This window comes from Micromys minutus (assembly GCF_963924665.1).
Source record: "Micromys minutus genome assembly, chromosome: 1".
Taxonomy (NCBI): domain Eukaryota; kingdom Metazoa; phylum Chordata; class Mammalia; order Rodentia; family Muridae; genus Micromys; species Micromys minutus.
The window spans coordinates 234,468,189-234,485,054 of NC_137969.1; the positions used below are offsets into that span (position 1 = coordinate 234,468,189).

A 16,866-nucleotide genomic window follows, 5' to 3' on the forward strand; every position below is an offset into this window, starting at 1 on the left:
CTTGTGAAAGTCAGTTCTTTTTCAACAAGTGGGTTTGGGGACCAAACTCAGATCAGCTTGGTAGCAAGTGCCCTCAGAGGCTGGGCCATCACGCAGACCCACAAAGACATGTTTTAAGAATTTGTCAAGGTTAAACTCAAAGTAAAAGAATGCCTAAAGGGAATGATTGAGAAACAGAAAGATGACCCCCATCCAGCCATACGTTCTGTACAGAAGAAAGTGTGCAGCAGCAGAGGAGGTAAGTGTGCAGGTAAATATAAGAAGATTTGGATCATACAAAAAAAAACCAGTGGGATTTAAAGTACAGGCAACCCATGTTCTGCACAATAGCCTGGCATTCTAAAGATATATGGACTGAAAGTCGGTAAAACAAACAAGCAAACAAAAACCCAATCCAACTGTCAATGAGAAAAGTTTGAATGCTTTGTGACATTTAAAATCTTTGTCAAAACTAAGTTTTCACTCATCGTTACAAGTATACAAGGAAAGAATAGATGATAAATCTAATATCAATTGAATACACTATCTTAAAATTTGAAATATTTAGAATGACAGTATATTTTAGGCTTATAAAACCATATTAAAAAGTTTAAATTGTGACTCCTGATTTCGTTTTTAGGTTTTCTATCTCCAGGATTATCTCTTTTTTTGTTTTCTTTATTGTTTCTATTTCCAATTCCTTCATCTGCTTGGTTGTGTTTTCCTGTAGTTCTTTGAGTGATTTCTACTGGTTTTCCTGTAATCGTTTAAGGGAGTTAGTTATTCATGCGCTTCTCGAAGATCATCGTCATCATCATGAAGTATGATTTCAAGTCTAAGTCTTATTTTTCTGATGTGTTTGGCAATCCACTACTTGCAGTGGTGGGAGCTGGGTTCTGGGGTTGCCAGGTTGTCTTGGTTTCCATTGCTTGGGTTCTTTCACTTTCCTCTTGCCATCTTGTTATCTGTGATTATAGGTGAACTTGTAGTCTCTGAGTGGAGCCTGTCTCTCCTGTGAATCTGAGGGCCCGTGGGCTCAGGAAGGAAATTGCTTCTGGCTGTTTGACTCTCTGTGGGCAGGCAGTGAGTTCTGATGGCAGGACTCCTTTCTGTCTTCGTGGGCTCAGGTGGGAGAGCTCTTGTGAGGCTGTTCTGGGCGTTCACCAGTTTGTAGGCGGGTCCTGACCTTGATGGTAGTCACCCTTCCTCTCACTGGGCCGGAAAGGACCCGATCCCAGAGTACACCATGCTATCTGTCCTCCAGGAGCTCCAGGCTATCCCTGCCTGGACAACCTGTAGGGTGTGTGGCAAGATCCCTGCGGGTTCATCGTATTCGTTATTGTTTGTGAATAAATGATTGTGATAATTCCCTGTGACTGAAACAGCGATGGAATTGATCACCTACTGTATGATTCCCATCTGCCATCTATCCATTGGGATTGATCACCTACTGTATGATTCCCATCTGCCATCTAATCATTGGGATTGATCACCTACTGTACGATTCCCATCTGCCATCTATCCAATAGGATTGATCACCTACTGTATGATTCCCATCTGCCATCTAATCATTGGGATTGATCACCTACTGTATGATTCCCATCTGCCATCTAATCATTGGGATTGATCACCTACTGTATGATTCCCATCTGCCATCTAATCATTGGGATTGATCACCTACTGTATGATTCCCATCTGCATCTATTCAGTGATGTGTATGGCAAATACCTAGCAGCAAAGCTTGTGCTTTATTCTGTTATTCGGGTGACATTCTGTGAAAACTGCACTTGAAGCTATTAATAAAGCTAATTATCTAACTAGATCAAAATAACTGATCTCCATCCACATAAGCACAATGCAAAACAAGGAATGCCTCTGTGCATAGAATTAAAAGACATGATATTTTTGAAAAATGGAGAGGTTATGAATAATATATTAAAAGTTCTAAAGTCTTCAGATTATCTAAGAGTTGTCTTAGTTGCTTCTCTGTTGCTATGATAACCCTAAAAGCTAACCAAAAATAACTCCGGGGAGATTATCATTTATTTGGCTTATGGATTAAAGTCCATCCATGAGGGATGACAAGGCAGGAACCCTGAGGCAGGAACAGAAAGCAGAGGGGAACTCACTCACCATGGCCCGCGCCCACTCATCCAGGAAAGGTGCTTCTCACAGGGCCTTGCTTTGTAGGAAGCAAGACTCTTTTCAAGGGTGCATGGTCCAGCGTTCTCAGAGGCATGGGTGGTGCCTTTGTGCTTGTCTTGTATGATGAGATCAAGAAGTACACATAATTATGTCCTAGGTGTTCTCCCTGAGAACAGGCATGTTGTATAATATGCCATATTCTTGACTATTCTGGACAGATTCTCTGGGCTTGTTTGTTTTGTCAGTGGCAACCATTTACCAGTTGAAAAGTGGGAAGCCATAATATTCATCTGTTCATTTTCCCTTAAAGCCATTTTCATAATGACAATAAAGATAGAACTCAATTATATTTGTTTTATTTCAGTCACTCCTAATAATTAAAAAAAAAAGTTGAAGAAATAAAAATATCCAAAACCAAAAAAGGGGGAAAAAAGAAAATTCCTCCAAAGATGTCCACAGGCACACTTGATAGAGGCAATTCCCCAAGGGAAATTTCTTCTTCACAAATATGGCTAGATTTGTGTCAAGTTAACAAAAACTAGCCAGCACAATGCTAAAACTTGATATCAGACTTTTATAAATCATAACTCAAGTTATAAAGGAACTCAAGTAGGTAACTAACAAGCTAAAGTTGGGAGGGATGGAAGAATTAACTGATGAATGTTTAATAAGGCAAGAAATGAAAAGAAATAATTGCCTGACCAAATAGTAAATTCAATCCCAAATAATCACTGCATTACACATAAACTAATAATAGCAAAAGTACAAACTCAACTCTAATTAAAACATGAAGATTTCCATACTGAACAATCTTTAAAAATCTACTTGTATGTTGCTTACAAGAGGTCTATTTAAATGCAGTCTGGAAGGGTTGAGTTGGTCTATGGGACTGAATACTTGGAAGGAATGAGGAAGGAAATCAAAGGCTGGGGGGGGGGGGCTGTTCAGTACAAAGACTCTGTGCCTTCAACTCCTACCTCGTCCCTCTGTGCCCACCGTAGGGCTTCTCTCCTCTGCTGCGTTCCCTTATGGAAGTACCTGAGGATGCATGTCTGACAAAGAGCCTTGAGCAAACACTTTCTCTGTTCCTTGTGTTGCTGTAAGGGGAGGGAAGGGGAGGGGAGGGAAGAGAAGGGGAGAGAAGGGGAGGGAAGGGAAGGGGAGGGGAGAGGAGGGGAGTGATGGTCTGGCTGAAAGGAGGAAACTGAGATAAACCAAAATGTCCACATGCTACTCTTGTCAAAGACAGTAATGTGTGTTCTAAAACTGGGTTGCTATGACAGCCAATTCAGTAAGTTTACTAAAAACTAATGAACCATGTGCCTACAATGTGTGAATTTCATGGAATGCAAATTATCCTTGAACAAAGATGCTTTAAAATTACAAAGATCAGATTTTAAGCTCTCCAATTAATAGCACGGATGAGCAGACACCGTGCCCTTAGTGGCCAAGACTCAGAAGCCATCTACAGAAAAAAAGACTATACAGGTCTCAGTGGGTTCTTACTGACTCTCTACATAAGTATCGGAAGTTCTGTGAATGTCTTCTGGCCAATCTATGCATGCTAAATATTTTTAACTTAACCAGTGCCAGCCCATGTCTAATGGTTGTCACTAGTAAACTGCATGTGACTAACATTAACTGTGTATTTTGATCAGTGAATGTATGAACCTAATAATATAAGTTATAAACTCATATGATACCACAACACTTATACTGAAGTCGTCAGTTATTGGCATCACGATATAAACCCAAGTGAGCCATTCAGGCTTATGTTGTCCCTTTTACCTGTGTTTGCAATTAACAGACCCTTGACCCTTTCTGCAATGCTGGCATCTGTCAGGAGTCACTAACCTCTCATTCCAAGGCTCGTTTGTCATAGCAACATCACTGGCTTCTGTTAATATACGTGTCTGTCCTCTGTCCCCAGCTGCTCACCAAACCACTGGAGGGGTTTACCTTTCTACTAAAATCTAAAAAGAAAGATAGGAAAGGAAGAAAGAAACAAAAAGAGCAAACCAAATGTTGAGACTTCATTCAAAGGGAGGGAGTCCATAAATTTAAATTGACTGAGAGCAAGACCTTGTTCGCAAGAGGGGCACTCGTGTCTGGGAGGAGCTAGGGATCTGGGGTTAACAACATAGAGTCCCTGTCCTACCACATAAATACATCATAGTCTTCTTTGTGAACTTTTTTTACTCATGATTTCTCTTTAGTGAAAACAGGAAGGGATGAATTTTGCTGACAGAGCTCTTGTAACTCTTCCAGAGAAATCCGGAACACCAGGAGCTTAACTTACATAGACCCTGATGCCTTGACAGAGCTTCCCTTGCTCAAATTTCTGTGAGTACTGACTCCTTTTTTATCATGTGTCTGTCTGTCTGTCTGTCTTTATCTGTGCATGTATATGTGTGTGTATTAGACTTGTGATGCTGTTGTCTATCAAGAAACTCCCTAAGATGATATTGTCTTTTGTCATCCTATGAATCGTGTATGGCACAATCAGATCACTTCTTGTGACTTCTCATCCTTTTCCATTGGGAAAAGTACCATGTGAAATGGCTCATATGCTTAAAGCCTATTCCAAAACTTCAGCAGCACATAATGCTAGGACCAGAGGCCTTCTCCAAGAAACATGAGGAAAGAAAAAGTGTATGTATATATATATATATATATATATATATATATATATGGTCTTAACTATGGACAAAACAAAATCCTGAGAACAATTGATCAATAAAGTTTGGAAATAACACATATATTTACATTCTTTATATTTATATTGTTTATATTATATTTATTTGTATTTATATTATTTATGGTTGTTTATCTTTATGTTTGTATTTATATTATTTATTTTTATTTGTTGACAAAATAGTATTAGAAATTTCAAAAGGCAAAGCCTCGAGGCAGAAGGGACACACTTCTGCTTGACTTTAGTAATGACTAATGGGAACTGGCCATCCATTCCATGATTGCAGAGGACATTTTGGTTCTGTTCCATCCTAACACACAATAGGTACTACAGAAAGAATACCTCAGATGGCCATACCTATCTGACCCAAGGCCCTCTGGACACCAGCTGCAAGAACCTTCTTTCTTGCACAAATGCAATTTTTAAAGTTAGAAGGAAAAAAAAGACAGTGTAATAAAGATTTTAAAAAACCCACCATTAATCTCTATGCCTAGAAACAATCTATTCCAGCTTTTAAAATGAAATAAATCCCACAAATATTCTATGAGGCAAATGTTTAAGGATGGAGACAAGTTATTTGGGAAGTGCAACACAATGTTAGAAGGGGCAGGCAGAGGGACAGGGCACCATGATAACACATAAACATAGAACCACATGGCTCATTAGGGAAAACGATAAGAGCCCAGTGTTGAAAGGATGAGAGTGGGAGAGACCAGGAGTAATGGCATGAGTGATTGAAAGGTATCTGTGGGACAAGGCAGTCAACCCTTTTATAGACTTGCCTTCAACTCAGCAGATGGTCAATCAGCCAATTAGGGGAGACATCAAAGAAAAAAGGAACTCATTTATTGGTTTTGGGAGAGTAGCAAGGTCATGAGACAAGTCTCACTGAACATACATTTCCAGCTTCCACTAAACCCTTTGGCTTTTTTGCCGTACTCTTCTTCATGAAGCCAAGTCACAACTGAAATACCACCATGTCTCATATACACCCACAGGATGTCGCTTCTGGATTATCCCATTTACTCATTTTGAGTTCTCCGGCTCCTGCTGCCTCTTCAATCCAATGGAGTTCTTTAGAAAAACTCCAAAACTGAATTTATTTTTGAACATGTATCAGTAAAACACGAGGGGTTTTTGTGCTAAAATATCTGGGTAGGGCCTAAGTCTGTCCCCCTCCAAAACAGGCCTTCCAAACTTGCTCTATTCCTACCAGCTATGTTCTTGTAGCTGAGAAACTATTACAAAAATTAAATCCTGGAGACATTAGGAGCATCTAAGATTTTGTGTTCATAATATAGTTTGAACATCTTTGAGTCTTGACATATTTTTCCATTGATGGCATGAATTTTTGAAGGAGAAAGCTAGTCTTTCAATTTTTCCTTTATTTTTGGACATGTTCTTTAAATGTCATTGCTGTATACCACAGATCACTACTACAAGCAAGTCATTCTTAGCAAAATAATAATGCAATATGAAGCAGATATGGGGGAGGTATATAGGAGACAGGGTCTCTATACATAGACCTGGCTGATACTCCTAGCTGCTCTAGAAGTCACCATGCAGACCAGAATAACCTCAAACTCGTCAAGATCCGTTTGCCTCTTGAGTTCTGTACTGATGGCATGGGCCACCATGCCACAATGTTGAGTTTAAGACAGGAAAGTTAACTTAGAGTTGAGTAGTCATATGTTCTTCTTCCATTGGCCTTTTACTGCCCATCCCCCAACATGCACATACAGTGTTTTCCAATTAAAACAGGGAAATCTTTTTCTTTTCCTTCCTTGTGCCCCCTCCTCTCTTTCCATTGTCACTTCCTCTCCTATTTCTAGGACTCTCACTGAGTTCATATGATTCACAGAGAATTCTAAACAGCACACAGGCACCACTAGTACTGACTGGATTAAGCTATTCTACTTTGAAGGAATGCCATTCCATTCTGGTGTTAACGTTTGCCACCGTCATGCCAAATTGAGTGGAGGGTGTACTCATGCTTGCTGCCTTTCCAGCACACTTCCTAGCTGTTGGTTTTCCTACCTGAAACTTTCATTTCTTCTTCTTTTTCAATGTAGTGGCATTTTCAATACTGGACTTAGAATATTCCCTGACTTGACCAAAATTTATTCCACGGACGTATTCTTTATACTGTAAGTATAATAACATGCAGTATTTGGTATATTTTGTTTACCCCTGACAAGAATTGGGATGGGAACTAGTAGAAGCCAGGAAAAGCAGGTGATTCCAAGAGATGGCAGTGAGCAGGGTAGCTGTGAGGAAGAATGGAGTGAGGAATGAGTAAAGGATGGAGTGAGGAATGAGTGAAGGATGGAGTGAGGAATGAGTGAAGGATGGAGTGAGGAATGAATGAAGGATGGAGTGAGGAATGAATGAAGGATGGAGTGAGGAATGAGTGAAGGATGGAGTGAGGAATGAATGAAGGATGGAGTGAGGAATGAGTGAGGGGTGGGCACAGTTTTCTAACTGAGTCACTGGCTATTCTGACAGAAGCAGGTCTTTTAGGACAACGGGACTAGGAAGCTAGGCTGACATGAGTTTCTGATGGCTGCTTGTATGCCAACTTGGCACAAGCTAAAGCCATCTGAGAGAAGGGAACCCTAATTTTAAAAAAATTCTCCATAAAATCAGGTTTTAGGCAGGCCGATAAGGCATTTTCTTAATTAATGATTGATAGGAAGAGCCCAGCCCATTGTGGGTGGAGCCATCCCTGGGCTGGTGGTCCTGGGTTCTATAAGAAAGCAGGCTGAGCAAGTCATGGGGAGCAAGCCAGTAAGCAGCACCCCTCCATGCCCTTCCTCAGCTCTTGCCTCCAGATCCTTTCTCCAACTGACTTCTTTCGATGATGAACTGTGAGGTAGAAATAAAAGCTGAATAAACCCTTTCCTCCCTAAATTTCTTTGGTCATGGAGTTTCATGACAGCAATATTATCCCTAACTAACACAAGGTTCGAGAACGAATTGGGGGTAGGGGGATTAGAGGTAGGGAAGCCAATTCATTTGAGTTTTTCTAGCTTAATTTCTGTTGTGAAAAGACAACAGAGGGGAGGGGGCTGGAGAGATGGCTCAGAGGTTCTGCTCTTGAAGAGGTCTCAGGTTTAGCTCTCAGCACGCACGTGGCTGGTGGCTCACAGTGGTTTCGAACTCTAGTTCCAGGGGATCCTAGTCCCTTTTCAGATCTCCATGGGCACAAGGCACTGGGAAAGAAGAGATGGTTTATTTAGCTACAGTCCCAAGTTACAGGCCGTCATTTCAGGATAGTCAAAGCCACGGGTCACATCACACCCACAGTCAAGAGCCAAGAGACACACCGTTGCTACAACTCAGTAAGCTCCCTCCACTCTTAAGTGACTCAGAATTGAGCCCCTGAAATGGAGCCTCCCATCCTCAAGGAGGGTCTCCTCACCTCACTTAATCGGGGCAATTCCTGGCCTATTTTATTTCACATTTTACATGCAATGCTTTATTTATTTAGTGTATATGTGTCTGTATGTGGAGGTCAGAAAACAGCACTCAGGCGTAGAGTCTCAGAGTTGAACTCGGGTTGTCAGGCCTTATACACAACTGACTCAAGGCTCTGCCACCTGCGTTTAATTTTTAAACGGGAAAAGGGATCAAGTGATTTCCGAGGGGAATGACTGAACAGGGGAGGGGATTGCTGATAGCAAGGATAGTTTATTTTTCATAGTTTTTGATAGCTCTTCACTGTTCCTGGTCCACTCAGCCACCTTTGAAGGCATAAAGGGAAGTTATTGGTCTCCTTTTTACCAAACAGGAAAGCAAAGAACCACGAGATCCAAATGAAGGCTGTGCTTTGGATCAACTCTGATGCTATTGTTCAAGCATCAGTCAGACCACTGGTCTCACCTAATCCTGCGAATGAGAAAGTATGGAAACAGAATCAGCAAAGTGTAGATGACTAGCTGCAAGCCCCCACCCCCTTTTTCTTCTGAGACAGAGTTCCTCTGTGCAGCCCTGGCTATCCAGGAGCTCGCTGTGTAGAGATCCACTTGCCTCTGCCTGCCTAGTACTTGGATCGAAGGCGTGCGCCACCACTACCTAGCATGCTGCAAACTCTTAACATTTTTTCCCTAGGGGGGAAAACATGACCATGAGTCTTTGCTACAGTTCAGTTCCAGGTAACCATAAGCAGTCCTCTGGGAGGACCTGGCTGGCTATGTTTCACAAATAGAGGACATTATAATGATACTCATGAAGTGAAATCCATTGATCCCTTCCCCCTGATCCTTCTATTGACATAGAAAATTCTAGTTGCTGTGGACATAGTGTTGCAGATGCAGAAGTCTCTCGGCTCCATCTGCTTTGAGATAAGGAGTAAGGCAGAGACCTCAGCACACCGGGAAACTTGTCTTCTTGATGTGTGCTCCACTCTGAATGTGTGTCCATCTAGAACAGCTCTTGCCATCTTGTGTGACCAGCAGTGCTCAGAATCAGGCCAAAGGAACTGCTAAAACTGATACATGTTGTCCTTAAAGCGCATAGATGCAGGAAGAAGCCATTTCCAGTGTGTGCCTTCTCTCAACAGTGTGCATCGCTTTCTGTTGCAGCGAAATCACAGACAACCCTTACATGACTTCAGTCCCCGAGAACGCATTCCAGGGACTGTGCAATGAAACCCTGACCCTGTGAGTATCCAGTTTCACCCTTGCCCACACCTGAATTTTATCCTGAGCTATTGTCGGTGTGCTACCTGTCCCTGCACTAAAAGTGTGTCTGAGTTTGAAAGGATGCTGCCTTCTAAGGTACACTCTGTATCTGGAAGGGTTTCGTAGAACTGAGTAATACCTTGTGATGTGACATTCTGTAGACCACAAACAGGATGAGATAAGAATGTTCTCTTATGATAGGGGCTGGTGCATTTGTTCCGAGGGCCAGATTGACTGTCCAAGTCGCACTGCCACATAGCAACTGCCACTGCAAAGCACAAGAAGTCGCACAGACACACATGAGTCACTGGGCAAGTCTGGATCGTCATTTTCCTCTATGGAAACCAAGTGTGGATCAGATATGGTCTGGAGGCTTTGTGGCACAGGATCCTATAGCCAAATATCTCAAATCTACCGAGCAGTGGTTCTCAAGCTGTGGGGCGCAATCCCTTTGGGGAGGGGGTCAAGTGAACTTTCACAGGGGTCACATATCAGACGTCCTGCATACCAGATATTTACATTATAATTCATAACAGTGTCAAGATGACCCTTAAGAAGTAGCAACAAAAATAGTTTTATGGTTGGGGTCGTCACAACCTGAGGAACAGTTTTAAAGGGTCACAGCTTAGGAAGGTTAAGAACCACTGCTGTAGAAGTTCCACAGAGTTTGTGACTGTCACCCAGTCTCTGAATACAGAGTAGTGTCACTGAGGGCTTTTCATATTCTGCAAACACACTTGCACTTTGACATCACAAGCTATGACAGAGCTCCTGTAACTGCTTGTTCAGTAAAAAAGAGTGGTTTTGCTCAGATTTCATGACCTGCTCTTTGGATGTTCAAAAGTAGATGCGGAAAGATGACCATGTAGCCCTATAAATAAATATAGTGCTTGTCTGGCATGCATGAAGCCCTGGGTTCCATCCCCATTACCCTATAAATGGGGAATGGTAACACAGGCCTGTAATCCCAGCACTTTGGAGGTAGAGGCAGGAGGTTCTGAGATTCAAGATCATCCTTGGCTTTTTGGCAAGTTCCAGACCCAGTTTCAAAACACAGGAAGCAATCAAAGTGGCTACTAAATCAGGGAGAGTCATAAAATATTCTAAACGGGGAGATTTAATGGGAATATTAAAAGACAAGCTAACTTTGTGCTGGCAGAAATCTCTCCTCTCATTGTGATAGCCACAAGAGGAATTAGGGCCATTTCTGCAGACCCTCCTCTCTGTTTCCATAGCATTACCCCGACTCAAGGCTACTGGGTTTTTGTTTTGTTTTGTTATGTTTACCTATATGGTCTCCAGAGTTCTCCATCTCTGGCTACATTGCCGCCTAGAGTTCTTTGCTAGATGCAGATCCTATTGACTTAGTTCCCAACCAAATTGATCCAAGCCTCCACTCAGCTTTTCCCAGGGACCTTTTTTTCCAAGCCACTGCCTATGTATCCATCTGGGTCATGTGCACTACCACAGCCGTTCTCCCCTAGTGGAGCAGGTCAAATATGTTTTTCCCAACATAGGTGGAGCTCTTGGGAAAATACAAATGGCTGCAACTCAGCCACCTTTCCTTTTAGCAACAGTGGGCTCTTAGTCCGCTCAGTTTCTAACTTCAAGGCTATGCTCGTCCCCTGTAAAGGTTTGCGTTTCACTGGGTAGCATCTTCCCAAGTCCTTTCTCTTTCGAAAGAAAGTTGTCCAGTGTCTCCTTTAGGGGACAATGGTGAGATCCTCGATGTAGAGGTGAAAATCGCATGAGTTTGTCAATTATCTTTTCAGGTGTTTTATTATTATTTATTATTATTATTATTATCATCATCATCATCATCATCATTATTATTATTATTATATCTTTATATAATATTATTATTATTATAATAATCTTCTTTCTTCCTAGAAGATTAATGAAGCTCAAAAGATTAACTGTTCAAGGAAAATGTCTAACAACAGATGTGTCCTGTGTCCCCACTTCCTTTTTCTTTTGCCATTTATACCTTTCAAAAAAAACGTACTGACCCATGAAGTTTTTAGTGTCCAAAATATAAATCAAACAAACAACATGTGTCTATCTGTGGGGGGTGGGTATGTGTGTGCACACGCACTCATGGTATTTACTCATTAGTGTAGGCGTATGCATGTGTGCATGCAGGTGTGCGTAGTCATGTGTACAGGCTTACGGGAAGACATTATTTTCTTCTTAATTACTCTCCATTTGTATTTTTAGGGACAGAGTCTTTGGCTGAGCGTGAAGCACATTGGTTTGGCTAGGCTGGCTGCTCACTGAGCTCCAAGTATCCACCTATGTTCACCCCACACCCAGGACAAGGGTTCCAGGCACATGCTACTCTGCTTGAGTGTTTAAGTGGCTCTTAGGGATCCACATTTGGGTCTCCATGCTTACATGGCCAGTACTTACTACCCGCCCCATCTCTCCAGACCATCATGACAAAGGGGGAGAAAATTAAGACGTGTATAATTTTTTTCACATATTTGTAAAGAGGGTTGCAGTTCAGGAAAAGTGAATTTAATGACGTTTCTTCCAACCATCCAGAATAAATTCAAATTTTAGAATTCTCCTTCAGCATGGTATTTCTTTTAAGCATTCATCGTTACTAACTACAGTGCCTTGGTCTCCCTAGCAACTTGGAATGAAGTATTAGCATCATTATTTCTAGAGATTACAAGGAAGAAAACCGAATGGAAGAGGATGTGAGAGTCTCAGGATCACCCAGCTAGTAAATGGCAGGACCAGGCCTGATTGCAAACTTGGAGAGCCCTCTGTAGTTACTAGTTTATGAAGTGTATATGTTATAGATTCCATTATTATTGAAATTCTCCCATACCTGTCTCAAGAAATTCCTTAGGAGGCAGTACCTGTGGTTCTGGCCCTGGCTGTTGCCTCTTTATGCCAATGTCCACAAGTAACTACATATCTTAGAGTTCCAGTCTGGGGTCCCTTACACTGCAGAGGTGTATGGGTCTTGGTAGGTGAGAAGAATTGTATCTGAGGTAAGGGAGCCTGATCCCTGACAAGTTTAGACTAACAGGTTCTTGGCAAGTCACTCCCATGTCTCAGTAAGTTCACAAGGAATCACGGGTGGTAATATTTCAGGCTGGCTCCTGGGAATCTAGGTAGAAAAATTAATTAGCTGCAGAAGCATTGCCTGTTAAAATATTCAAAAGCTTATCACAAAAGAGCATGATCTATCTACCTTCTTAGATTCTTCTATTTGGCTCAATCCCACCTATAACCACTAAGCCTTTGGCTTATGATAAACTCTGGGGATAAGTGGAATTTTTTGAAAGAAGGTAAAAACATTTTAAATTAAAAAATAACAATCTGTACATTCAGATGAATGTCTTCTCAAGTGGTCATCTTTAAAACTGTTGTCACTCCTCCAGTGTTGACATGAGCTTAACTAGCACCTGAAACACTCTTCCCTTTAATGTGCCGTCATTGAAAAATCCCTAGGGGCTAGAGGGAAGGCTCAGCAGTTAACAGTGCTTACTAATCTTGCAGAAGACCTAAGTCTGGTTCCCAGTACCCACATCAGGCAGCTAAAAACTGCCTGTAACTCAGCTCCAGATGATCTAATGCCCTCTTCTGACTTCTATGGATATCTGCATGTGCGTGCACTTTGCAAACCTTTTTTCTTCTAAGTCTGCTCTTGAGGAAAAGCTGACTTACTGGCACCCAAGACTGGAAAATGGAGCTTCGAACTAGGAAACAATTTATGTCCCAAACAAGGCATACTCTACATTTTTCTTGAAGAGTACATATGAATGATGTGAGAAATTTTATGCACATTTTTGATACTAAAGAGATGAAATCCAACTCTTGAGACAGAAAAAAAAAATGAACAACACATATCCCATAGGTCATCTGCTTTATTTACTTGTTTATTCAGTTCTGGGAATTCAGTGACCCAGCACCTTTCATTTTCTAGGCAAGTACTGTATCATTGAACTACATAGTCATTGGGGTTTTTTTCTCTCTTCTCTTGATTTTAGGAAACTATACAACAATGGATTTACTTCAATTCAAGGACATGCTTTCAATGGAACAAAGCTGGATGCCGTGTAAGTTTAGGGTAACCGTGGTAACTGCCACCATCCCCCACATCTCATTCCCAGGACTATCCAGATGATCTCAGTTCTGTTGAGATCTATTTTAAGTATCTCAACCCTTGGAAGTAATGCTAAAGGAACTTGACAAGGGCCGTCTGAAGTGGATGCTTAATGTTGGCCCTAGTTCAAAACCCAGAAGCTCTCATTCTCAATAAAATGGAGATACTGTCACCATCAGTTACCTTATAGAGGTGCATGGTGTGTGTGTGTGTGTGTGTGTGTGTGTGTGTGTGAGAGAGAGAGAGACTGTTCATTTGCTAGTACATGAAGTGAAAGAGTATCTTTGCACCCAAAGATGTTTTCAAAAAGTTATGCAATCTGTTTTGACATGTTTTTCCATTTCCTAGAAGTAAATGATACCCAAATGACCAAACCAGACAAACAAAAGAACAGACTTATATCTGTCTTACAATACATTTTTTTTTTTTTTTTTTTTTTTTTTTTTTTGGAGAAGTAGTGCCTTACTATGTAACCCTGGCTGTCATGGAGCTAGCTATGTAAACAAGGCTGGCCTTGAACTTACAGAGATCTGCTTGCCTCTACCTCCCTAATGATGCAATTAAAATTATGCTTCACCTGATATTATACCCTTTCTTATTTCTTTAGCAGTTATATATTCCTTCCAAACTCAGCTGCTCGTTTCTTACAGTGACATGTCACTCACTGCCTCCTATGATTCTCTACTCTCCCTTCTTTAAGCGTTCCTCACATAGTTGCTGACTGCAGAGCCTGAAAGCCCTCTAAACGTATTGTGCACATCTTTGCTTCTCAAACACTATGAGGCACGCAAGCCATCGAGGGATCTTGTGCAATAGTGATGCTGATCTGTGGACTCTGAGCCGTGGGAGTCTGTATTTCTAACACACCCTTTCACGATGCTGATGCTGTAGCCCGTGGACTGACTTTTAAAATAGCTACACAACTAAACACAGAGGGCCTAGGTGGAAAAGAACACATGCGGAGATTAAGTGCTTTGGGTTGATATTCTGGTTACCGTTGTTAAGTACTGACTTCTGGGATGGTTCCATTTTAAAGTGAGTAGTGGATTCTTCATAGTTAGGCAAGGTCCTCTACATCTTGTGGAGGTGGAGTCTAGCTCTTGATAAGGCTTTTAGGTTTCCTTCTAGTCTCTATGAGAGGAAGGGTTAGAATATGACTCACTTGAGTATTTGGTAAAACAGGAATTGTGACGGCGTGATTTTATTTGTTTCTTTAAATATATAATTACAGGGAAGCTCTGAAAGACACCACAGGACACATACATTCTTGCACTTAAAATCTACAGAGCTGGAAGGCCCAATTGCATTAGTCTTACACAGTCCTTCATTGACATCTCAGTGCAGCTAGTGAGGGTCTACAGCGCACAAAACACTGTGCTAGCCACTAGCAAAGAAAAGAGAAGCAAAAGCCATGTGCTTCCTGATCACAATAAAAATAAAAATTGTAGAGTCAATACAAACCCAGCTACACTGATGATCAAAGTGTGTTAGAAAGAAATTTGTCCAATTCAAAATGTACATCAGTTAGAAAATATATAAGTGTAGACTGTGCGAAGATGTTGGTTTCCTTCCTTGGAGAAATCGGTATGATTTTCTCTAAATTTGTCCCATGGTTTTTAAACATCAGCATTTAATATTATGAAAATACCATCAAATATTTCCTCCTTTGGTCTGAAAGCAATCACTCCAAGCTAGCTGGTCCACAAGCTTCAGATCTTCTTAATGTCTCTATCTCTGATCCCAGTATAGGGATGCTGGGATGACATATGTGCCACCACTCCAGGCCTTTACTAGGGTTCCAGGAATCAAACTCCAGTAGTCAAACCTGCATGGAACGTGCTCTCGCGCCTGGTCATCTCTCTAGACTCATATTTTGTAACGTAGCTCAGTATTTACTGGGTTTTCAAGCTAAGAAAAGCATTGTTAATCTTCTATAATAACTTTCCTACCATGGTTCAAAGATCATAAATAGCATACCCTCTCTAGAAGTGTGATTAAATATCTCTAGGTTCTAGCTGAAATAACTTTGTTATCCGAAACTGCAAGCGTCTACCTCATACCAGTGCACTGCTATGATCAGGTCTGACCTCAGTCACACCCAGTGTTGTAGTGTGAGGGAGTAATGTTTTCTCGGCCAAGTTGGATAAATCCCACAGTGAGGACAGGCACTGGAGGCAAGCACTTCCCTCCTCAGTTAGAAGCTTGTGAAAATCATGGCAAATGAGGGATAGCTCCTCGCCCTGTGGTTTCACCGAGAGCCAAGCACATTGCCATCACTCGGGTGGCAGATCACTTAGTATGACTATCCTTGCACAAGGGAAGTTGGACTGCTCTCAGTCATAAGCTAGGTCACCTCTTTATCCAGTCTTCTAGAGCCGGGTTGCTTCTCCCACAGTGTCTGAGTCTCTGAGATGAAGTTTCTGTGGCTGAATTCTAGTTGTTTAGCTTCTATCTAGAAATAAACATTTTTGGACCAAAAATAAATAAATTAATACAACTTGGCTATGGTAAGGACCTACCCAGACAGTAATCATTATGAGCAGAGAAGTCAACACAAATAATGTGCTAATTAGCATCACACATTAGCTGATTAGAAGCAATTCACCACAGCCCGGAGCCACTGGGAAAAGATGACGGTAGAGAAGATTATGGGATTAAGTAGGCTGCTATTTCTCATGGGATAAGTATTTGAACAGCTTGTAGGATATGCTCCAAGGTTGGCTGTCCCCTCTGCCTACTGCTGTCTTGAATGCTTTCTCACCTGTCACTGTTGATAAACAAGTGCCCCAGTCTCTGAAAGCAACAAGATTTCCACAGAGCAATGCAGCTTCACCTTAGACTTATGTGAGGGTTCGATGCTGGATCCCCATCGTTTACTGAGTAACAAGAGCCGTGTGGAAAACAAAAGCAAGCAAACAAACACGGGGCTCTCCACAGACACACTCCCATGTGAATGTCACACCACAGCCAGGAGCCAACCCTAGTTTCCCCTAAAGGCATTACAAAGGAATGAGCTGAAACTCTATATTGGAACTGAAATGCATCCTTAAGTCTCCCCAGAGAACACAGTCCAGGAGGACCACGAATGTCCTCACCGTGCACACCACACTCCTCACTTTCATACTGAGCTCTCTGACTGCTGAAGAAACTTGTCCTACCTGTGAATGATCCAGAAACAAGACTTTGATTTCTCATCAAACAAGTCTTTGCTGAACAGCTGCTGTGTGTCAAGAATAAACCCAGGG

At 41.6% G+C, this 16,866-nt stretch overlaps 1 protein-coding gene across 1 annotated transcript in view; it reads left to right on the forward strand.

The window, feature by feature from the left end:
- TSHR (thyroid stimulating hormone receptor) overlaps positions 1–16,866 on the forward strand; it is a 117,896-nt gene that overhangs the window by 74,094 nt on the left and 26,936 nt on the right. Inside the window, exons 4-7 of the mRNA XM_080941014.1 lie at positions 4,393–4,467; positions 6,892–6,966; positions 9,403–9,480; positions 13,506–13,574. Of these exons, the coding sequence (XP_080797140.1) occupies positions 4,393–4,467; positions 6,892–6,966; positions 9,403–9,480; positions 13,506–13,574 (297 nt within the window). The remainder of the gene's footprint in view (positions 1–4,392; positions 4,468–6,891; positions 6,967–9,402; positions 9,481–13,505; positions 13,575–16,866) is intronic.